The sequence below is a fragment of the Silurus aristotelis genome, assembly GCF_946808225.1.
Source record: "Silurus aristotelis genome assembly, chromosome: 6".
Classification (NCBI taxonomy): Eukaryota; Metazoa; Chordata; class Actinopteri; order Siluriformes; family Siluridae; genus Silurus; species Silurus aristotelis.
Window position 1 is genome coordinate 4,219,288 of NC_139579.1, and position 25,232 is coordinate 4,244,519.

General features: G+C 38.2%; 1 protein-coding gene across 1 annotated transcript; it reads right to left on the bottom strand.

Moving 5' to 3' along the window:
- Positions 1-767: 767 nt before the first annotated feature.
- On the bottom strand, positions 768-25,003 carry sacm1la (SAC1 like phosphatidylinositide phosphatase a). Its single transcript, XM_083544324.1, has 20 exons — positions 24,902-25,003; positions 21,175-21,272; positions 19,968-20,042; positions 17,685-17,812; positions 16,390-16,539; positions 12,121-12,180; positions 11,270-11,303; positions 8,647-8,748; positions 8,468-8,553; positions 7,282-7,368; positions 6,133-6,201; positions 5,925-6,004; positions 5,726-5,824; positions 5,489-5,627; positions 4,722-4,791; positions 4,486-4,558; positions 3,674-3,767; positions 3,493-3,585; positions 3,315-3,372; positions 768-3,185 (listed from the first exon to the last, which is right to left on the bottom strand). Exons 1-20 carry the CDS (start codon positions 24,928-24,930, stop codon positions 3,049-3,051), a joined length of 1,761 nt encoding a protein of 586 aa, XP_083400450.1. The 5' UTR covers positions 24,931-25,003; the 3' UTR covers positions 768-3,048.
- Between the last annotated feature and the right edge of the window lie 229 nt (positions 25,004-25,232).

The following is a 25,232-nucleotide window of genomic DNA, read 5'->3' on the forward strand; positions in this document are numbered from 1 at the left end:
ACACGAATGGAAAAATATTTATAAATAATACCACCTCTTCATTCCTTATTTTCCTATTAAAGCAAAACCCCGATTGTTTTATTGCTTTCACAATTCTTATACTCAGTGGACACTTTGTAAGGAACAGCTAAAATATATTTGTATGTGCAATTATCCAGTTATCCAATCAGGTGTCAGTAACAAAATGCTTATAATTCTGCATATACAGGTCCAGAGCTTCAGTCAAATATTTACATCAAATGTCAGAATGAGGAAAGAAAAAAAAGATTAGGATGACCTTCAACGAGCTCAACCCATGTAAATGTCAATTCCACCATTCAGCAACTTGTGCATGACGATCATCAGAGAACGATCCACGTGGTCTCATCCTACTCGGTAGATTTGGCTCCCGCAGACTTCGCCCTGTTCCCGAAGACAAAGATCCGGCTCAAAGGTCGCCATTTTAACACAATTGCGGAGATTCGGCACAAATCGCAGAAGGTGCTTGATGCGCTTCGAAAGGATAATTTCCAGGACATTTTCCAGAATTGGCAAGAACGCTGGGAGTGATGTATCCCTGTGTAAAGCGACTATCTTGAAGGTGAACGCGCGTAAACGTAGATAAATTACTTTCCTGAAAAACAGAGCCAGTCTCAAACTTTTTAATACCAACTAGTACAGTTGTAGACAAAACCTTAATGGTTCAAGAGACCATACATGTCTCACATCTAAGCCAGCAAGTCATTTGAAAGACCTGGGAGTATAATAAAGACGTCTCTGCACTCCAGTTTGCACACACAGTAAACAGTCAATTTATTACAAAGTTGATAAATGAGGCATATTTCTTGGAATGATTAACAGTACAGGTCTTTTTTTTTTCCAGAACAGCGAGAAATCCAAAAAATAAATAAAAATACAGTGACCGTATTATACTATATTCAGACTCATTACAGTGGGAATGTAGGTATTCTAGCTGCAAATCTCAAGTGACACCAACAAAGGAGTCCAGGATCAAGCTATAGAGTCATATATATATATAATGCATTTATTATACTAATGTACAGTTTAGAAATTAGACAGACGTCCAGGATTTCTCAAAAGTTGTGCTCAAATTTAAACGTAAGTTACGTGACGATTTCAATTGTTAGTTTAGGACTTGTGGTGTGTGAGTGTGTGTGTGCTTTACATTGTAACCAATCAGCAAGCTTGAAAATCCTTTCTTAATTACACCAAGTCAAATTGGACAAAATCCCAAACAGAAATACATTCAGTATCAGTGCCCTTAAAGATAAAAAAAAAAAAAAAAAAAAAAAAAAAAAAAAAAAAGATTTCCGATGAAACCAAAAGCGTTCTGTTAAATAGGAAGCGAAATGAAGCACAATCTTGTGCTTCATTGATTAAATTTTACCATCACCTTCTGTACTCTAGGAACTCTGCAGTCTTTTATAGGGAATGTGCTCAAGTGCCATAAATCTGTTAGTGTCGTGTTTCATAAACGGAAATCGTCGGTAAAGTGCTGAGAAAACGGAACGAACTCAAGTCGTGTTTGTGAAAGAAAAAGAAAAAAAAAAAAAATGCTTTATTTTTCCTTTTCGTTTTCTTTCGCCAGAACCTAGTAGCTTATGCCATGCACCAGAACCATGACCAGAGAACTGAATAAGACATGAATGATGTTAGAAGATCGAAAAAAAAACCCAGGAAAGACGTAAAACAATGCGTGTTATGGTGTATTGCGAATCGTTTGACAGAAATTTGAACATGAACAGGGTACTGAATTGCATCTCGCCTGGCCGCTGTACACTTAGTACCCTTTCCCCCCCCCCCTAAGAGAAAATAGAGACATGGAACGGCTGTACACTTTCAGAAATAAAGGTACCGATTAGTTCCTACTTGCTAGCTTTTAGAAGAGAAAGGACCGCCACAACGAGAAGCTGATCGAAATAAACGTTACATACACGTTCCTCGAGTAAAACATACACCGACTGGCCAGTTTATTAGGAACACCTTGCTTCTTCATGCAGTTATGTACTCCGAGGCCACGTATAACTAATGCACGTAAAAGGCAGCGGATTTCGGAAACTTTGGTACCAGGCGTTCTTCAGGAACAGGAGTTTACGGAATATTGCGAGTCAGATTTCTCTCATAAGAAAGAAAATGGAGCCCATGCTGATAGGAAGATTATGGTAACCCAAATAACTACTCTTTGCAAACAACAAAAGAAAATCATATTAGAGTCCAATTCCTGTCAGGAAGTCCAATAATCTAAGTATACAGTAAGCAAAAAGTGAGATGTGAAGTCTGGATATATACGTTACCAGGTCTTTTTTGGGCTGATTGTATACCTGCATGAATGAACATACAGCTACAGGTGTTCTTGCTAAACCGGCTGTTGGGTGTAACCTTCATGGTATTACTTGAATTACAAGGAAAATACAGTGTGATACCTTTGTTTCTGAGAGTGAACTGTATATCTAACAATTCTTGCACAGTGGAATGGAAAAAGAACTTTGGTAACATCAATATTGCTCTGTGAATTATAACGAATGGTCCAGTGAAGAGCTCTGAGTCCGCTGCTGTAACAAATCTTTCAATATACAGGTTCTGCTATTGTCCATTAGCATAGTTTTTCATATTTTGTGTCTGAGCGGGAACGCATGACCCCAAATAGTACTCAGGAATTTATGAATCGAGAAAATTGTATATGGGTTTAAAACCTTCTCTTAGAAACGACTTACTGTTTACATACAGTACAATTTGGCCCATTTTCCAAATTCCCTTCCAAATCATTGGATCTAAATTCTTTAAATAGTAGCAGTCTCCATACCCAAATATTTCTGTTGGACATACTGACTTTTTCCTTACATCAGTGGATACTTGGACCTGTTACACAACTGCAACTGAAACACAGTGTAAATATCATTGGACCCTTATCCCAAATGGTTAATGAGGTTACATCCTGTAATAAAAGAGACACACGGCACACAAGAGCAGATTGGTACAGACTCCAGAAAGATGATCAAGGGAAAAAAAAAAAAAAGGAAAAAAAGATAAGGAGTGCAAAATCGACATTCAGTCCATCTTCTCTTTCTGGACCAGCTTGGGTGCGTCGACGAATTCCTTCCCGTTAAAGAGGATGACGGCAGCCGTGAGAGCGCTGGCTGTGCCCCAGAACACCATGTATGCCAGCGTCTCTGTGTAAGTGTCACCTGAGTAAACCGAGAGAAGTGTTAACGTCACACAAGCTTCCATTTTACAGACATTTTACTTCAAAACCACTCATTCTGATGCCTTTGATATTTTAATAATAGTTTTAAGGATTATTTTTATTTTCCTACCAGCCATCAGCATGCACAGGATACACATGGAGAAGGCCACCAGCATGATGATGGGTAACTACAGAAGCAAGAAAAAACATCTCTCAGTCTTGTACAAATCCCCTAAGCACTTTCAACCCTCTCAAATGTTTCCATTATTGGTCAATAGTTTAAATTTAATATTAAAAAAAGTACTGACTGTGAAAAACTTCCAGTCTTTCTGCACTTGGAGTGGTGTCAGGGTCTCCGATTCATCCACCGAATAGTTGCCGAGGAAAAGGTCAATGGAGTCCTGACACAATCGGCAAATAGAACGTCAACTGATTCATCAAAGACGTTAAAAAGAACGCAGGACTGAAAGACAAATCGGTCGCACTTACCTGTCTGAAGCCGTCTGAGAAGTTGTTTTTATAATAACGGATCATAGAGTTCCAGCCGTCCATCAGCAAACCCCAGTGAGTCCTTTTTCCAGTCCTGAGAAAAAAAAGGGAAAGGAAATTGTGTTTTTCACTTACAGGTCTCCCCAAACTATTGGAACGGCAATCTTAACAATGCCGGAGACATATTTAGAAAATGTAATTTTAAATAATTTTTTTTTCACCTAACGTATCTGTATTTATTAATAAACTAAAATAATAAAATTATAAAATTTGATAATCAAACTAAAATTTCCCTTAGATATAAATCGAGGTCGAGGCACCAATAGTTGATCGCTAACGGATATCTGAAAAAATCAATAACGATAGTTTTTCCGGCCTGCTGTAATTACGTGAGCGGCCTCTAGTGGCGACTCACTGATGTCAAGTGCTGTTTGTTTTTAAATGCGAGACTGTGCGCTGCACAACGAGCGCTCTATTATATTTATTATTTATAATGTTTCAATCATATAATTATATTTATTAATATATATATTCATATTTATTTCCTGTAGCACATTTTCATCATTCAGTACTTTTTTTTTAATTGTTTATTTTTGTAATAATTAACTTGGTTAAAGACAGGAAACATTATGTGGCCCTCAGAGAAAAAAGTTTGGAGACAGATAGCTTATGCTATCACAAATACATTTGATAAAAATGTGTTGGCTGAGATATGATTATATAAAGAATGAGATTCATGTACAGTGACTTGTTAAACCATCCATCCATCCATCCATCCATCCATTTCCACAGGAACTATACTGTAAATGTACCTGGTGAAGTCGGTCTTTAGAGCTCCGGTGCCTGCATACTGTTTAGCACATGCATTAGCGTTGTCAGCCCAGGCTGGGGGGGGGAACAGAACTCAGATTAGCCAAAGCAAGAGTATTTCAACTGACCACAAGTTATTATAAATTATAAGATAAACCTTTATTTGTTACAATTTCGATTATGATTTCTATCAGCGATTTATTTGGATTATAAAACTGTGATAAAAACGTATGAACACCGTTCTTGTAGATCTTCTCAAAATCAGCTTGCTCTTCAATCTTCTGGCCGGCATGAAGGACCCCCATCCTCTAAAACAAAATAAAGTTTTCCATTAGAGGTCGAACGAGTCATCGGATTTGGCAATTAATTAGCAACCGATAGTTTTTCCGGGTTGCATCTATTTCTGGAGCGTCTGAGAAACTCCGCTGTTATTATACAGTACGATAGCGGCCTCTAGAGGCAAATCGCTAACGCCACGTGATGTTTGTTTTGACACGTGAGACTGCACACTGTATTTCATTCATGTTAGTACATAGTGCATTAACTAAAGTTAAGAAATTGATTTAAAATGTATTTAATTTCAACATTTACAAATACATTTTTAAATTAACAATAAACGATACTTCTAAAGCATTTACTAACTTAAATTTCAGCTAAAAAACTACACCTACATTAGTACCTTCTAACTCCTGCTAAGACCCTTGTAACTGAATGTGGAGAGAACTATAAGAGCAAATTATATATTATATATATATATATATATATATATATATATATATATATATATATATATATATATATATATATATATATATATATATATATATATATATATATATATATATATATATATATAATATATAATTTGCTCTTATAGTATATATATATATATATATATATATATATATATATATATATATATATATATATATATATATATATATATATATATATATATAAAAACACTATACCATGAACAATGTGGCACTTCTGTACTTCTCTCACCTGAAGCTGGCTCTGCAGGGAACGCCTGGCCAAAAGGCTCTGAATCACATTGGTACGATCCAGGCAGTCCATGCAGTTACTGCGGAACGTACCGCTCTGCTCCAACACCACCTTCTTGTCCGAGTTCAGCATGAAGTAGCTGCAGAGACCGAGGGAATTTTAAACAGGCTGAAAAGCTGCGGGTTAAAAGTGCTTCCTTGGTGGCACGATGCCAAGAAATGTAAAGAAACGAGATACCCGAATTCATCCTGCATCTCGGCCACAGCGTCTACCAGGATCTGCAGGCGGTGCCATCTCATCTTACTGCACTCCTTATGGAAATCGAAGGCAATGTACCTTGAGGGATGAAAGTTAATTGAATGGAAGCAGAGTCATGCAAAAGCCACAATTCAGGACTGCTGGGGGAAAATGGCAAAAGAAAGAAAAATGTTTTTACTTGATGCTTCCATTATCCATGTTGTTTGCCAGTTTGGCAAAGGCCTGCTCAAGTGGCAACTCTGAACCCTTCTGATTGACCTGCACAATAATAATAATAATAATAAATAACAACAACAATAATAATAATAGTAATAATAATCATTATTATTATTGAAATTTGAAAGCACAACTGTTTGGGATATATAAAGAATATCTCAAATATTTACCAAATTCAGAATCACTTGCTTCCCATAAATGAGGACCTGGGAGTCAAAATGCCTCTGGAATCCATCGAGCTACAAGAAAACACACAAAATATTTGTGACAAAGTGTTTCCTTAGGGAAGTCCTGAAAGGCCATGTATTATAACATTTAGTTCTGTCTATTTTTCCCATGATCACGACTTCATTTTCTCATTATCATGACAGACATTGTTTTCTCGTGATCAGTACTTAATTGTTCTGTGTATTCGGCATAAGAGCATGTTCTAGAGGCAGGATCGTGGATAATAACCATAACCATGGACGAGCGCCAGCGCTGAGAGCCGATGTCGGGATCATGAGAAAATTAAGCTGTGATCATGAAGAAAACATGAAAGAAAGAAACATTAGGATGCATGGGATTTTAAGACTTTCCGGATTTCCTCATGAATAACAGATTTCATGAGGCATGAGTAAGTTTCCCTCCAGCAGATGGCGCTGTAGACCTGAGCTACAGATATCAAGCTGATCAACACTGATAGATCACTGTTTTGTGTCACGGCCTTTAAGCAACACACAGTGGTGGACGATTACACAAAGCATGCGCTTGAGTTAAATTAGAGATACAGTAGGTAAAATATGACTCCAGTAACAGTAAAAACGCTCCATTTACTCTTTCACTTGAGTAAAAGTACGACTAATTTTGCAAAATGCAGTTGAGTAAAAAGTACGATATTTCACGTTGAAAAGCTACTTAAGTACAGAATTACGTTTCTATACTGTCCATCACTGGAAACACACAATCTCTATGTACCTTAAGGGATACAGAGTACCGAGTTCTTCCAGAAAATACACTCCAGAACCGGCAGGAGAAATGGCGGCGAGAAAGCGAAAGACAGTTGCCTCCAACTTACTTGATGTTCCCATTTCCCCTGTTGTTCACCAGTTTGGCAAACAACTGCTCAAGCTGCAACTCTGAACCCTTTTTATTATGGTATCTGGCTGCATTTTATTTATCCATTTGGATATGAGAAACTTTTTATAGGAAAAAAGTGGATGTAGTATTTGGGGGAAAAAACACACTAGAACATTTAAGGAGATGCATGCGAGAAATTCTCACTCACCGTAATGTCAATTGAGTCAATAGTATAAACTATAAATCCTTAGAGGTCTTACATGATGGCTGGTGCTGCTGATCTGCGGCTTGGGCTTGTACTTCAGGTTGGGTCTCTGGGACCAGAAGAAAGGCATAGAGCCTCGTGTCTGTTCCAGAAAACGGTGAACGAGTGAAAAAGAAGTAGAGAATTAACACGCACGCACGCACGCACGCACGCACGCACACACACACACACACATAGTTACACACTTTGAATTCTGACCATTAAAATGCACAGCGAAAAAATAAAATTTAATTAGTTTACAAATTATATAATGTTGGCAAAAGTATTGGGACATCTGACTACTCCAGCCATATTTGGTTCTTCCTCCACATTTTTACCACAAAGTTGGAGGGACACCATTGTACAGGACGTCTTTGGGTGCTGTAGCATGAAAGTTTCCCTTCAATTGAACTAAGGCATCCAAACCTGTTCCATTCCCCAGTGCACAAAGAGAGCACCATGAAGATATGCTTTACATGGGTTGGGGTGGAAGATCTCCTGCTATAGAGCTCCACAAGCCCATTCTAATATTTAGTGGAACATCTGCATAGAACAGGTCATTATGGCAGCAAATGGGGACTAAATGTGGAATGCAATGTTCAAAAATTGCAAAGTCCATATAGTGTATGAGTGTTGTTTATTAAAATGCTGCTGCAGTAAAGAAAATAATCCCCTCGTGGAAAGTTCTCTCTCTCTCTCTCTTTCTCTCTCTCTCTTTCTCTCTCTCTCTCTCTCTCTCTCTCTCTCTCTCTCTCTCAATTAGTTTTGCGTTCACAATTTCTTCATGCACGTCTCTGTGTATCGCTGTTGCCAAACAAACCTCGCAATATGGTAAAAACCTGCGATTTGTCCCACAGCTAATCAACTTCTGACCAATCAGCATTGAGAATTCAACAGCCCAGCGGTTTAACGCTAAACATTGCTAAACACAACAAATCCCTCTGGGTGATTAGAGGAGTTCAAAAAGCGCTTTTGAAAAAGAAAAAAAAAAACATTAAGGTTTTTGTGGTAGTACAAATGAACTCATTAAAGATTTAGGTTGTTTCCTCAGGCAGCTCATTATAGGTTCAATTATTAGGAAAAAAAAGAACAATTCTTTCAGGGACAAACTCCACATCTCCTGTGTTTTCCCTTTATGTCATAAAAAACCTTTTTGTTTGTACCTGAATAATAAATGCTGCTTCATCCTGAATTTGACTGACCTGCACAAAGGAAGCTCTGCTGTTATTATACTGCACTAGCTGCTCCGTCTCGACAAAGTTTGCCGCGTGTCCTTCAGAGTCGATCCCTGAAATGAAAAATAAAGGGTTAAACGGCATCGAAATGCTGAGCTCTGAACGATCAAGCAAGAGTACCGATGCGTCTCGGGAACGCTGATTACCTCGAACGTAGTAGCGAACGCCGGCTCGGAAGCAGCTCCTCCGGGAGATCAGGATCCATTCGAAGACCTTGCCATTAATGCAGCATGGCTTCATGACGATAACTGGTGAGCGGAGTTAAGGGTAGACACTATGGGTGTAACGGTACGCAAAATTCACGGTTCGGTTCGTACCTCGGTTTTTAAGTCACGGTTGGGTTCGATTCCGGTACGATCAGGAGGAGAAGAAATGCAAAAGAAAAAATTGCTTGTCGTCTTTTTTTATTATAAATTATTATTATTACTAACAACATTTGTGACAGTTTACAATTTTTAAACAATTTTAAATAAAATGCCTGCTTTAAATGATATAAAATCATATTTTATAAAAAAAAATAAAATAAAAAAATTATATATATATATATATATATATATATATATATATATATATATATATATATATATATATATATATATATATATATATATATATATATATATATACAGTGAGGAAAATAAGTATTTAAACACCCTGCTATTTTGCAAGTTCTCCCACTTAGAAATCATGGAGGGGTCTGAAATTGTCATCGTAGGTGCATGTCCACTGTGAGAGACATGATCTAAAAAAAAAATCCAGAAATCACAATGTATGATTTTTAAACTATTTATTTGTATGATACAGCTGCAAATAAGTATTTAAACACCTGTCTATCAGCTAGAATTCTGACCCTCAAAGACCTGTTAGTCTGCCTTTAAAATGTCCACCTCCACTACATTTATTATCCTAAATTAGATGCACCTGTTTGAGGTTGTTAGCTGCATAAAGACACCTGTCCACCCCATACAATCAGTAAGAATCCAACTACTAACATGGCCAAGACCAAAGAGCTGTCCAAAGACACTAGAGACAAAATTGTACACCTCCACAAGGCTGGAAAGGGCTACGGGGAAATTGCCAAGCAGCTTGGTGAAAAAAGGTCCACTGTTGGAGCAATCATTAGAAAATGGAAGAAGCTAAACATGACTGTCAATCTCTCTCGGACTGGGGCTCCATGCAAGATCTCACCTCGTGGGGTCTCAATGATCCTAAGGAAGGTGAGAAATCAGCCCAGAACTACACGGGAGTAGCTGGTCAATGACCTGAAAAGAGCTGGGACCACCGTTTCCAAGGTTACTGTTGGTAATACACTAAGACATCATAGTTTAAAATCATGCATGGCACGGAAGGTTCCCCTGCTTAAACCAGCACATGTCCAGTCACGTCTTAAGTTTGCCAATGACCATTTGGATGATCCAGAGGAGTCATGGGAGAAAGTCATGTGGTCAGATGAGACCAAAATAGAACTTTTGGGTCATAATTCCATTAAACGTGTTTGGAGGAAGAAGAATGATGAGAACCATCCCAAGAACACCATCCCTACTGTGAAGCATGGGGGTGGTAGCATCATGCTTTGGGGGTGTTTTTCTGCACATGGGACAGGGCGACTGCACTGTATTAAGGAGAGGATGACCGGGGCCATGTATTGCGAGATTTTGGGGAACAACCTCCTTCCCTCAGTTAGAGCTTTGAAGATGGGTCGAGGCTGGGTCTTCCAACATGACAATGACCCTAAGCACACAGCCAGGATAACCAAGGAGTGGCTCTGTAAGAAGCATATCAAGGTTCTGGCGTGGCCTAGCCAGTCTCCAGACCTAAACCCAATAGAGAATCTTTGAAAGGAGATCAAACTCCGTGTTTCTCAGCGACAGGCAAGAAACCTGACTGATCTAGAGAAGATCTGTGTGGAGGAGTGGGCCAAAATCCCTCCTGCAGTGTGTGCAAACCTGGTGAAAAACTACAGGAAACGTTTGACCTCTGTAATTGCAAACAAAAGCTACTGTACCAAATATTAACATTGACTTTCTCAGGTGTTCAAATACTTATTTGCAGCTGTATCATAAAAAATAAATAGTTTAAAAAATCATACAATGTGATTTCTGGATTTTTTTTTAGATTATGTCTCTCACAGTGGACATGCACCTACGATGACAATTTCAGACCCCTCCATGATTTCTAAGTGGGAGAACTTGCAAAATAGCAGGGTGTTCAAATACTTATTTTCCTCACTGTATATATAAAATTAATAATAAATAAATCGAAATTAATGCAATACATGTTTTTATTATATTGATTAAATCAAATAATTAATTCAATTGGCACAAATTAAACTGATTAGATCAGTTTAATTTTTTATTTGATTAATTTCGGACACTTTTTTTTCATACTTTAACAAATGTGTTCATTCCTTCCATCCTTCATTCTTTCACTCACTCGATATGTGGGATTGTCAGGATTTTCTGCTTTCAAGAGAAATTTTTGAAGCTGGACATAAAACGCTAAAGAATCCACATTTTGGTGACACTGCGCTAACTCTAGTTTATGTTTAAACCCCTGTCATTGTTGTGCATGTTTTACTAAACAACTAAACGAGCCTGCGGTCCACCACTTAATAAGTTCCTGAGAGAACTTCAGATTGTAACTATGTTCCGCAGGTAAAAAGGATTGCATTGGGTACACGTGTGCACCGAATATGTGTACCGTAACACCCCTAATAGACACGACTTAAAACACAGTATGATCAGTAATGATAGCGCCATTAGAGGATACAGCCATGGATGACAGGAAAGGTGAATTTGTGGAGCTAGAAGAAAAAAACAAAACAAAAAAAACAACACAGAAATCAACAAAGAAATCAAGAAAAGAAAAGAAAAGAAAACACTTGTCTCTCATTAATAAGGAAGATTTTATTTGCTCAGCAGAATGTTAGACAAAAAGAAATCACTAATGGCATGATGTGATGCAGCCATAAACATCTTCAAATATATACATATATATTTTGTATCTGTTTAAAGTTACATTCAGTAGAATGTCCAAAAAACAAGCTTGGACATTTAATTGCTTACATTATAGCAGCTATAAACAGTCAGTTCCATCTCTAGCATCTCTTTTCTCTCTCTATCTCTCTCTCTCATAAATTCTTGTCGTGTTAACAAGAAACCACAAAGTTTTCTATACTGAAACCTTTCTCATGTTTCTGTGTGAAAATGGAAATTTACAGCTGAGACTAGAGCACTTTATGCAGACCTATGCAAAAAGCCTGTATACACTATATGACAAGAAAATATGTGGACACCGGACCTTAAGATTCGTATGTGCTTATAAAATATCACATTCCACATATTAGTCTCCATTTGGTCTTATTTAAATTTCCACTCTTCTGAGAAGATGTTGCACTCATTCAGACACAAGTTAGTACTAATGTAGGTGAGGGGGGGAGGCCTGGGGTTCAATAGGGAGTTCTAAAGCAGGCCACTGAAGATCTTCATATGAATGGAAAAGGTCAGGTGTCCCAATACTTTTGTCGATATAGTGTATTTCCATATCTCTCCTCCTTCATATTTCACAAAAGCCTAATTATCTATAGAAAGAAAAAAAAAAAAAAGCTGAGAAAGCGGTACCTCGGGTTGTGCGGCGAAGTCCCTCAACAGGTTTCCATTCCACACGAATCTCTGATCGGCCTGCGAAAGAAAAAGAACAAATGCAAGTGTTAAGAACGTGTCTGGGGGGTGGGGGTGGGGATGTGTAAAGAAGAGATACAGATCTGGCTCTGTAATGTGGCGTGCCGCTCTGACCTAACCGATCTAACACTCAGACAGAATGTGGAATGAGTCGGAGAGATTTTAGGATGGGTAGCAAACCAAAGCGAAAAAGAAAAAAAAAAAATAGCGCTAGATAGTGAAAGATAAGGAAAACGGTGAGAAATCGTGAGATGCTGGTGTTTTAAGTGTTAAAAGTTGCGGGGTCAAGTCGGATCATGTCAACCACCGTATAACCACAAACCAACAGTACACGGTTCTATTAGGTCATTCACCACCTGATAACCACCAACACTTCCAGGTCTGTTAGACAAAGCAGACAATATACAGTTATATACAGTTATACACCGCTATACAGTGTGTCTGAGGATGTTACACAGATGTAGAAATAAACATAAACAACAAAACGTTTAAAGTGGCACCGTCTTGAATCGTGTTTAATTGATCTCGTATTTCTCATTAGGAGCTCCATCTATACGACATATAATACAAGTCTTCATTTTTTTGTTTTTCTCTTGGTAAATGAATAACCCTCTGGTCATGAGGAATATCATATACTGCATTGTGTAGATACATTTATCTGAGGGTTTTATTGATTTATTTTGTTGTATTGTCACTTTAAAAAAAATATATATACACTTTTTATACATCTTGTGAACACTTGATTCTAAAATTAGTATACGTTTTCTAAACCCATTCCGTATTCATGCCCATTTACAGTTATAATAAATGGAAAAATCTTTTATCTTTTCTCCAATCTTCTGGAAAAATGTTCCACGGGATTTTAGCATGTGCTTGTGACACAAGAATGTTAGTAAAGTCAGGTAGTGATGTAGGTGATGTGAGGAGGCCTGGGGTGCATTCGGTGTGTTCATTCTTCCCAAAGGTGTTCGATAGGGTTTAAAGCTCTGTAGCAGGCCACTCAAGATCTTACATTCCAACTGATCTAAAGCATCTTCATGGAGCTGGCTTTGTGCACAAAGGCATTGTCATGCTGGAACAAGTTTGGGTCTCCTAGTTCAAGTGAAGGGAATTGCATCCCAAGATATTCTATAAAATTGTACCTCCATTTATGTGGTAACAGTTCGAAGAAGAACTGCACATGGCTGGAAAGGTCAGATGTCCCAATACGTTTGCCTGTATAGTGTATATACAAAAGCAATGTTCTACATGCATAACGTTTAAAAAAAAAAAAAAAAAAAAAAAAAAAAAGCTATTTCTTTCTATTTTCTTCCCAATGTTAGTCTCCTGCCAAATAACCTGTCAGCTCTTCTTTAAGTAAACAAGCTACCGATCTGAACGGGTGAGAGGGGGAGGGGGTGTCCTGGGGTCCTCCCTCTTCCTCATACATGAGTTCTCAGATAATGATGATGGCCCGATGTCCCTGTGATTTGAGAGAGCAGCCATTCCTCCAACCATGTTCGGACCCTCATCCACAACTGACTGTGATATGAGTTTCAAATCTCGATATTGGGAAAAACATTTTCTGTTTCACAAAGTATACAAATTATATTTCCAGCTCTGCCATATTGTTGACAAATGTGCAGCAACTGTGTAATATTACACCTTTTTTTTTTTTAATACAGATGACCCAAATATACTCATAAAACCTGTGATTTTGAAACCGAAAGCGCACAGCATGGTCGCCATCTTAATCCGAGTCTGCATGCAACGCTGATCTCATGCTAATCCAGAAGAATAGGAAACCCACATGGAAACATGGAGCGCTTGCGAGACTCTGAACAAACAGTAACCCGAGTCCGTGGAGCTTATAAACATTAAAATTAAACTAGCAATATTTCTTTTTATTTTTTAAGCAAAATGATCAGTGGATAAATCGAGAGATTTTATCACATTTAAATTAAAGGCATTTTAGCAGACCCCCTTATCGTACAAAATGCTATCAATGAATAAATAAATATAAACAAAGACAAAACAATCCGGGGGAAAGTAGTTCTTCACTCGTAGCTTGAAGATAAGACAGTGACTCAGCACAGTGATCTTTAAGCCACTGTACGTTCTCCCCCAATGCGCCTATATTTAACATATTGACAATATCGCTGAGATTGAAAATTGCATGGGAGACAAAGGCAAGAAAGGATTTGTAAAGAAGTCAGCAAGAATAGTCTAAAAATAAAGGACGTTTCAATCAGGTTCAATGTCTGATTCTGACTGTTTTTTCCCACTAATTTAATATACAGCCAATTATGATAATGCTTTCAATAAAAATACAAATATTTTTGAGGTGCATGAATAAACTCAAGCCCCCTGGTGAGAGATTGTAGTTTTACTTTCCATGATCCGTGACCGACGGGGATTTAAATATTTAACGATATCTGTGAGACTCTGTAAAACATATTATGTTCTAATTTCATTCTGTGAATTAGTTTTTGATTGTTTTTCGGGTTGCATTGATGTTGCGCTATACAGTTCAGCCGATTTCATTTAGTCTGCGGTGTGGACTTTCGGCAGTGATTTATTTGTTTGAGTTTTTTAAGGTTTATTGATATGAAATGTTTTTTTGGGGGGATTTTCTTCAAAATGTACATCGTGGCTTTTTTTTAAACGAGGAATCGTTCTACCAATGTTTATCCACACTGCCTTTCATTTTAGCTCCAAAATAGATAATAAAATAAAAGGGCATTGTCAGTTTCGTCATTCACTTGACAGGCAGTTTTGGTCGCTTTATTAGAAAGTTGTTTCAGTGTACTGAGTGTATAATAAAATTTAATTTGTCTTACCCACTTGTTGACTAACCACTTAATGTGATCTATATATTGCTTGGAAATGGCCTTATAACCCTTTGATGTGGGACAGCAGCAACTGCTTCTCTAACATTATTGCTGATGTCTTTCCTTCTTGGCTTTGGACAAGCAAACTGCTAAAACGTGGAGTTTTTATAGCGATGGTCACACTTGCTGAAAAGTCCTGGATCTGGTTTTCACTTGCCCAACCCACCTTTACATCTCAGATCATCACCTTGTTTCTCTTTTACACATCATAACTTCCACTCCATCTCTCTTTCCTCTGTTGCTTCCGATACTCTTTGATCTTTTCCTGATCCTGACTCCTTTTCCTCCCTACCCTTGGACGCTTTCCTCTCCTCTCTTTCCTCAACCATGGACCTCCTTTGCCCCCTGTCTACTTAACACTGGAAGACATCTTGTCCTGCCTTTTGGTTGTCAAAAACGTTGCGTAGCAGACGGTGAGAACTAAGATCAGCAGAGAGGAAGTGGGGAAAAAAAAAAAAAAAAAAAAAAAAAACACAGCTTGACGCAGACCTTGCTTCTCACCATACACTCATGACCAAATTCTCTTTGGACGTGAGTTCTGCCAAGATTGCCTTCTACAAAGAAAAGTTAAGGCTTCTGTTAAAGATCCTCATAACCTCCACAACATCTTTTCTTCACTACTCAACCCCCCCCTGCTCCACACATATAGAGTAGAACAATTCCCTGGGTGGAACAACAAAACTTTTAACAGGGACCACATTTGCATATTAGAATATTTTTCTTCTGCTTAGTATTTGTATTATAGGCACTTATATTTCATGCCTTAATAACACTTTATAGCCATGTTTAGATGGTTTAATATGGTATTTTTTCATTATTACTTAATTACCTTTCATCAGATTTTATTATCTATTTCCATTAACTTCATCGTCTAATGTGGACTTCCACAAAGTTCACTTCCTGTCAGAAAATATTGACTAAAGTGATTTCTGTTCATTCGCTTTTTGTGCTTTTTTTAAATCTTGGTGGATCAGAGGGGAAAACATGATTTGAAATCAATCATCTGGCATTGGGATTCTTAAGATGCATTAACTCGAGAAAGAGAGAGAGAGAGAGAGAGAGAGAGAGAGAGAGAGAGAGAGAGAGAGAGAGAGAGAGAGAGAGAGAGAGAGAGACGAGTGTGTGTCTGTGTCTGTGTGTGTGTATGTGTGTGTGTATGTGTGTGTGTATGTGTGTGTCTGTGCGTGTGTGCTTTATTTCCGCTCTTTCAACCAAGTGACTCAAACATAATCATTATATTATCTATATCGAGGTTAGTAATGTAAATCCAGATATTACACTAATTACTTCCGAAAATTGTGAAAACTGCTGTCATTGTGTGTGTGTGTGTGTGTCTCACTCTCTCGAGCAGACTCATCTCCTGGAAGTCGGGGCTGGTGTTGGCGAGACGCTGCTGTGTGTGCGTCAGGTCGTAGTTGGTGCAGAAGTAGAAGCCGTCCGTGTTCAGGACATTGTTGATCATGGACAGGAACGTCTTGTTGTCCTGCATCTGTTTGTAAAAGGCAGAAAGGGACGAAGGAAAAGGAGGCTTTTATTTGTCGTTCTTTTTTTGCATATCTCAACTTGTTAGGAAGGTTGGGATCTGAGTGCAGGGTCTGCCATGATACAGCACCCTTGGAGCAGAGAGGGTTAAGTGTCCGACACTGACAGCTTGGAGATGCTGTGGCTTGAACCACCGACCTTCCAATAAGTAACCCAGAGTTTTACCTGTTGATCCACCACTGGTCTCAAAAGACATGCGGGAGTTCAGGTTTACATGAGCACAGCTTGGGCAAAGTATCAATACTTCAAGGTTAATGTGTGATGATCAAAGTTATCAAATGCTAAACTGGAGGCTGTGCAAATTAGCCTCATAGGTCGATTGCTAAACAAAAATATTTAGCATGATTTGTTTGACTGAACGCTAGAAGTCGATGGATTCATAGGTTATGCCAATTAATCGGCACCAATAGTTGATTATTGGAACAATCGCCAATTAGCAAAGATCCATAGCGATAGTTTTTCCGGGTTGCATTATACGGCACAAGAGTGGCCTCTAGAGGCGAATCACTGACACCACGTTTATTTATTTAAAGGGTCACTTTTGTTTCAATGCATGTTTATTATTTTCTTCAGAATTTATTAATATAATTCACAGTCATATGTATTTAATTTACCAGATTTTCATGATGCAGTACTTTATTTTTTTATTTTCTTTAAATAAAGTAAAGTACTATTTTACATCGGAGTGTTATGTGTGCTTTTCATCCATCTATTTTAAAAACTACCTGATGATTAATCGGTTTACCGGCAAGTAAAATTCAACCTAGTTATCGGTATAATTGCTAAAAATACAGGTGGTGAAATTTGTGTCTATTACATGTTAAATGAAAAAGAAAAAGAAAAAACGGCTCCTTTAAATGTGGCGTTAGCGCTGATAAATAAATAATGCATGGTGCCGTGCATGGCTGCAATCAGATAGCTTCATCCTCATCTTCCTCATTTCCTCACAGGCTCCAGAATCACCAGTGATATTTATCTAGAAATGAAAAAGCCCTTCAGCTGAGTCACAGTGTCTACGTGATCATGAAGCTGTGAGACACTCGGTCATGTCTGCACCTGAATAATTCAGTAGGAAAAGGTGAAGCTGGTCACCTGATTTTCTGTGAGGTGTAAAATGGTCTTCTTGTAGGGTATGAGGTCGAACTCCACCGCCTTCCACACTGTGTGACCAAACAGGTCACCTATTTTCTTCTTCCTGGTGATGACGATGAGGTACATACCTGTAAGCAGAAACCCATAATACAGGTGGGTGCTATGATGAGATTATATGAATAACTTAAGGTCACTATTCTCCAGCCTACTTGTTTTATCTCCAATTTGACACCTGGCAGCTCTTTATCGCAGATAACAAACAAGGAGAGAGAAGAGTAACAAAGTTTTTTCCTCTGAGTCACGTGAAGCAAACCGCCAGCATGCATGTTTCATGCTGCTGAGTCACATTCAGTGCAAAGTGCCATCAGCTTTCTTCTACATACATGAGCTCAGAGACACCAGTGTGCATGTCATCCTTCCCATTCTGACAGCATTCCCAGTGCTCATAACCTTTCTGGTTTGAGTTCATTCTCTGCTTTAATTCTTCTTTACATTATTATAGCTTCTAACATGTTATGCCTCAATGACACTTATTAATTGTCATGTTTAGATGGTATCTTTTTAAATTTATTTATTATCTTTCTCTCACCTTTTCCATTCATTCCATTGGCTTATAAGAGCTCTCAAAAAGTCTACTTCCTGTCAGGAACCTATTTGTAATATTCAGTTTTCAGCTTTTCTCTTTCTGTTTCCTGTTTATCCGATTATTATGATGCATAAATCAGACCAGATTTGCTGATTGAATGCAGCATTGTCACGATCTCCCGACACAAAAACTACGACTTTTCTGTAAATCTCATTTTGTTTTGTTTACATTTTTGCTATTGGCTTTATGTATTGAGAACATTGTGGTGTTGTATGTACACTATATCTAAAATAATTACTGGAATATTGGACTTTTCCAGTCATATGTGATTCTTCCTCAAACTTTTACCACAAAGTTGGAGGCACACGCTTGTGTAGGACATCTTTGTATGCAGTTAGCATGTTTCCTTCCTTTGATGTAGGAGACCCAAACCTGTTCAAACATGACAACGCCCATGTGCACAAAGCCAGATCCATGAAGATATGCTTCACATGGTTTGGAGTGAAAGCTCTTGAGTGGCCTGCTATAAAGCTTTGACCATTACTAACAATCTGATGGGTGAATGAGCAAACATCTGCACAGATACACTCCAAAATCTAGTTGTACATCTTCCCAGAAGAGTGGAGATTAACAGCAAATGGAGACTAAATGTGGAATGAGAAAAAGGCCATACAAATCTTATGCTCAGTTTTCCACACAGTGTAGCTGTGATTTTTTTTAGATTGTGATTTTTCACAATTTAAAGGTTTAGCGTAGTTAAATAAGTGTGTGTTCGGTGAAAGGTTAGTGTTAGCGCAATGTGTTAAGATCAATTCTAGTGAGAACAAGAACATACTGTATATTTTCAAAGCATCATAGATTTTATGCATGATGGTCGTTAAACCCTACAATAAAGCGTTTCTCAATAAGACAAGGCAAACAATACCAACAATAATCTAAAAAATACATTTTATGAATATCTAAATATTTTAGATAAGGATGACGTCGATCTATTGTTACTCCTGGGCAGTTATGTGCAATAATCTCAGGGTTTTTCACTGCTGCTATTTCATTTGACTAAATATCTAACTTTACATGTATATTTATTTATATTTTTATTTATTTATACTTTCATTTTTTACTGTGAGCAACTGCAACCAAATAATTTCCCTATGGCATCAATAAAATACAGTAATCCCCCTCCTTACCGAGGTTCAAATCTGGCGCCCCCACTGGTTTATTGCGGAATTGCATTTGCCAGATAACTAATTAGTTTGGCTGATTTTCCCGGGCTCTCGCGGAGAACACGATAGACCAAAACACTTTTAGGTAGTTTTATGGAGTTTTATGTTGAGATAACGACATTTATTCATAAAAATATAATTATTAATTATAAAATAAAGTAAAATGATAATACAGTACAGTACTGTATACATAAAATAGCATTTTCAAAGTGGCGTCCGTTTATTGCGTTTTTGTGTTTATCACGGGAGCCATAAAAGGTGGATTACTGTATTTTGCAATCTGATCGATCCACTGAACCTCAACAGGGATCTGACACTAATGCACCGTAACCTTATAAACTTTAGTCTGTTGTTCCACAAGAGTTTGCTTGTGTGACAGTCTACTTCGGTTTAAAGGTGTACGTCATGCAGATTGGATGTGTGTCATGCCCACGTGTGTGACAGTTCTTCACTCGTCTGAAGTGTGTGACCTACCGGCCACAAGACGTATAGTTCCCATGATTCCACAGATGGGTCTGGTGATGCCTGATGGTGGGATTTTCATACCACCTTTAAAAAATGAGAAAAAAAAAAAAACGTGTTAACATACAACTAATCTGCAACCCAGAACAGATTATACAAGAATGAAACAGAAGCAATGTGATATGCAGTGATATGCTTTTGTTTCTTTGATTTTCAGATATATTGTATTGAAATGATTATTGGACTTATTGGAGCTGCACCATAATAATATAGGTTTAATAATATTGTACTGTGTTTCTGTTTATTAATAACTGAAAGAAAAAAGAGATGCGCTGCACAAAGAAACAGGCGATGTTGAGAACCGTAGACTCAGCGGTCGGATAGGGAAACTTAATGCAGCAGATAAGAGACATGTCATATGTGCCATCAGCAAAGAACATGGCTGAAAACAGTGAGAGGCAGGTACGTCCATTTACTGTCTGGAGAAGCCTGGTTGAAAGTGGTCTTCATGGGAGAATTCAATTTTTAAGTCAATACATTCAGTACATTCGAAAAAGTATTCAAACCCCCTTCATAGTGTCTAGATGGAAGTCTGCTCTTAGACTGTGTTGGTAAACTCCAAGCAGGCTTCCATGGGTTTTGCATTGAGGAGAGCCTTCGTTCTAGCAGCTCTGCCATAAAGCCCAGATCAGTGGAGGGCTGCAGTAATGGTTGTCCTTCTGGAACTTTTGTCCCATCTCCATACAGGATCTCCAGAGCGCAGTCAGAGTGACTGTGGGCTTCTTGGTCACCTCTCTTACTAACGCCCTCGTCTACAGATTGTTCAGGTTGGTCGGGTGACCAGCTCTTGGAAGAGTCCTGTTTGTCCCACACTTCTTTTATTTGAGAATTATAGAAGCACACAGTGTTTTGTAGCCTTCCTCAGAACTTTGCAACAATCCTTTGGGATCTCCAGACAGTTCCTTTGACCACATGGCTTGTTTTTGTGCACGTTTAGCCGTGAGGCTTCTATAGAGAGGTGTGTGCTTTTTAAAATTATATCCAATCAAAAAAAAATAATAAATGTCCATCAGGTAAACTCCAATCAAGGTGTAGAAACTCTCTGCTTGTTTTTTTGGTTTCATCACACTGCATTTTCACTGCACACAAACAGATGTGCGAGATCCTTTTCTCTTTTTCTGTTCCCTCTTTACGTTTCCTGTTCATCCAGACGTCTTACCTGTGAGAGTCATCTCCATGGAAACCCTGTCGATGACCAGGACGTCGTTCGCGCCATCGTCACAGGCCTCGATGTAAAACTTCTCAAGAGTCACGTGCCTGGACACACACACACACACACACACACACACACAAAACGGGGAAATGGGAAGAAAGGTCAGTCTGGAGTCTATCCCGTGTGTCTCAGAGGACGTTAAAGCAGATAGCGTTTTAAAAATCGAATTTCTGTGCCTGTGTTCAAAAAAGAAACAGCTTGAAGAAATAAACTTCCGCTAATTGTATGTTTTTATGAGGCAGGAAATTATGCAACACTGAGCTCTTTTTTTTCCCCCTCAGACTTTTAATGTGTACTGATGGCGTTTTTTTTTTTTTTTTTAGGGTAAAACATTGACTGATTCAGCAGCTACTCCTAGAAGTCTTTCAGAGCACAGAGAACAGGACTGCAGTTTCTGTAGCAGCAAATAAAGAAGGCAGAGAATCCTTGCACAGATTGCTGAGCAATAAGTTTCATATGCACTTAAACCACAAACAGCAGTGTAAGCATGAAACATCGGGCAACACACATAAAAACGTAGGACATCGCTTTTTTTTAAAGACTTTTTTCTGTAATGAAGACCCTGGAGATCAGCCACAAGCTTACAGAGCAGTCAGACAAAGAGCTACTGTTTGAGGACTGCAAATAAACAACAACAGGTTTGAAAGTATTGCTTTTTATTTAGACATTAGGTAAAAGCTTCAAGAGAATTATGATTATCGCATTTATACAACCGAGGAGGTAAGGGCCTTGCTCAGGGGCCCCATCGTTGGCAAGTTGGTGGTGCTGGGATTTGAACTCATGACCTTCCTATTCTTAGTCCAATCTCCTTAACCGCATAGTTACCACTACTCCGTTTTATTTTAACGCACTCGGCACCTGAACTTATTCAAAATGGGTGACGTGATCAAAAACCTGATAAGGATACGATGTGGGACTTTGGGATCGATACTGCATTCCTTACTGGAAAAGAAAATGATGTCAGTCTTTCTGTCAACAACCACAGTCTGTTATTTATAAGGAAAGGACTTTATAGCACAGTACGTACGTGTGTGTGTGTGTGTGTGTGTGTGTGTGTGTGCACCACAACGGACTGTAGTTCCACCTAAAAGGCAAATCCAGGGTTTATTTTCATGTGCTTGTTCATCGCAATTAGTGTTAGTCGGAGCTACAGCTGTAACTTCAAAGTCTGGACTGAAACAGACGCTGATGAAGGAACGAAGCCGCTAGGGCTGCAACAACTAATCGATAAAATCCATAGTAATCGATAATGAAATTCGTTGTCAACGAATGTATATATACACACATTATAAATATATATATATATATATTCACACAGTGCAACCTCGAAACACACGAACTATCGAGGTGTCAAACAATCAAGGTGTCAAAATTACGAGTATCGAGGTTCCACTGTTTTATATATATATATATATATATATATATATATATATATATATATATACATACAGTGAGAAAAATAAGTATTTGAACACCCTGCTATTTTGCAAGTTCTCCCACTTAGAAATCATGGAGGGATCTGAAATTGTCATCGTAGGTGCATGTCCACTGTGAGAGACATAATCTAAAAAAAAAAAAAAATCCAGAAATCACAATATATGATTTTTAAACTATTTATTTGTATGATACAGCTGCAAATAAGTATTTGAACACCTGTCTATCAGCTAGAATTCCGACCCTCAAAGACCTGTTAGTCTGCCTTTAAAATGTCCACCTCCACTACATTTATTATCCTAAATTAGATGCACCTGTTTGAGGTTGTTAGCTGCATAAAGACACCTGTCCACCCCATACAATCAGTAAGAATCCAACTACTAACATGGCCAAGACCAAAGAGCTGTCCAAAAACACTAGAGACAAAATTGTACACCTCCACAAGGCTGGAAATGGCTACGGGGAAATTGCCAAGCAGCTTGGTGAAAAAAGGTCCACTGTTGGAGCAATCATTAGAAAATGGAAGAAGCTAAACATGACTGTCAATCGCCCTCGGACTGGGGCTCCATGCAAGATCTCACCTCGTGGGGTCTCAATGATCCTAAGGAAGGTGAGAAATCAGCCCAGAACTACACGGGAGGAGCTGGTCAATGACCTGAAAAGAGCTGGGACCACCGTTTCCAAGGTTACTGTTGGTAATACACTAAGACGTCATGGTTTGAAATCATGCATGGCACGGAAGGTTCCCCTGCTTAAACCAGCACATGATCTGTGTGGAGGAGTGGGCCAAAATCCTTCCTGCAGTGTGTGCAAACCTGGTGAAAAACTACAGGTAACGTTTGACCTCTGTAATTGCAAACAAATGCTACTTTACCAAATATTAACATTGACTTTCTCAGGTGTTCAAATACTTATTTTCAGCTGTATCATACAAATAAATAGTTTAAAAAATCATACATTGTTATTTCTGGATTTTTTTTTTTTAGATTATGTCTCTCACAGTGGACATGCACCTACGATGACAATTTCAGATCCCTCCATGATTTCTAAGCAAAATAGCAGTGTGTTCAAATACTTATTTTCCTCACTGTATAAAGAAGGCAGAGAATCCTTGCACAGATTGCTGAGCAATAAGTTTCATATGCACTTAAACCACAAACAGCAGTGTAAGCATGAAACATCGGGCAACACACATAAAAACGTAGGATCAGCGTTTTTATGTGTGTAGTATATATATATATATATACTGCCTGACAAAAGTATGGAAACAATTTTTTTGAGACAAAGGCATGTTCTTTTTGTTTACATTTAACAAACTTGGTAAAAAAAAATCAAATGGACTGGAAGTTGACATTTTTGGCTCTAATAGAAGAAAAGAACAGGAGAGTAGATGCTATCAGACCATTTCGCACCCTAAGTCAAACACTGACGTGTAAGCTAGGTTTTAGCAGGGAAGGTTGGGGCCTTATTCCAGGTGAAAGGAACCAACATGGCAACCATTCCACACTTCAACGCCATTTAATTCCATCTGGATTTTGGCTCATTGAAACTGAATCCACCATACAACAAGACAATGAGCTGAAGCGTACGTCTGAGTTACCTGGAGTGTTCTCCATCATGGATTGACCTGCCCAGTCTAATCTCCAGCTAGTGAAGAACATCTTTGTCAAGTTGTACAAAAGGAAAAGTATTTCAGATGAATGTTTGGAGAAATGAACAGTCCACATGCCCAGAATGTGTAAAGCTGTTCCTCAAGATTTTTCAATGGCAAACAAGTGTAACATCTGTACATTTACAATAAGACTGGGAAATAAATGTGTATAAATGAGTCAGTGAGTAAATACGTAGTCAAAGTGATCAGTCACACAGGATGTGTGGATTTTTATTAAAGATCAGAAGTTCATTTGAACTGATCAAGGACATCAGGTGTTGACTAGATGACTACCAAAAGAGCAAGAAAACCCCTAATCAGGATGTCATCATGTTTTTGAGTCTCACATAGCTGTAAAGACTCTGCATCTGGACGACATTCGAGCTGTCAAAGCACCAGCCAGGGACTTTGAATAGCTCAGCACTTATCCAGGGACCTGAAACACAGCGCCTGTTTTAAAGCGCAAAAACACATCGAAACGCTTCTGGTATATAAAGAAAACATGCGCCGGATTTGTGTAAAGAAATGACTACAGATAATTCGGCACCACATTTGGACTTTACAAGTAAGAAATACTTCGCAACTTACAGATTAAACCTCTCGTAGGCAGTCGCCATCTTTACTTCCGGGTTCACCGTGACGCGGGAGTGTGACGTCACTAAGGAGCGCCGCCTTTTTTTCCTTTAGAAATTTTCTAAAATTTAGAAAATTTAGAAAATTTAGAAATTTTTTTCACACAATAGTGATGTAAAGATCGGATCATTTTTAATGACTTGATTTTTCGAATCTCGTTCATCAAATGAAAATTTTTTTAGTCATTTAGTTCATTTCATTCTTTTGATCAGAAATAAAATGTTCAATAAACAGATCCCCAAAACATCTACATACAAACTTTGACTATAATTCCAATGATGAAAAT

What these genes read in the sequence shown, in the direction of transcription:
- sacm1la (XM_083544324.1), bottom strand. Translation starts at nt 24,930, where the DNA reads ATGGCGACTGCCTACGAGAGGTTTAATCT. An exon ending in CATGGAGATGACTCTCACAG is followed by an intron (nt 20,043 to 21,174) that starts GTAAGACGTCTG and finishes CATTTTTTAAAG; the next exon opens with GTGGTATGAAAATCCCACCA. An exon ending in TACACCTCACAGAAAATCAG is followed by an intron (nt 16,540 to 17,684) that starts GTGACCAGCTTC and finishes TTTTACAAACAG; the next exon opens with ATGCAGGACAACAAGACGTT.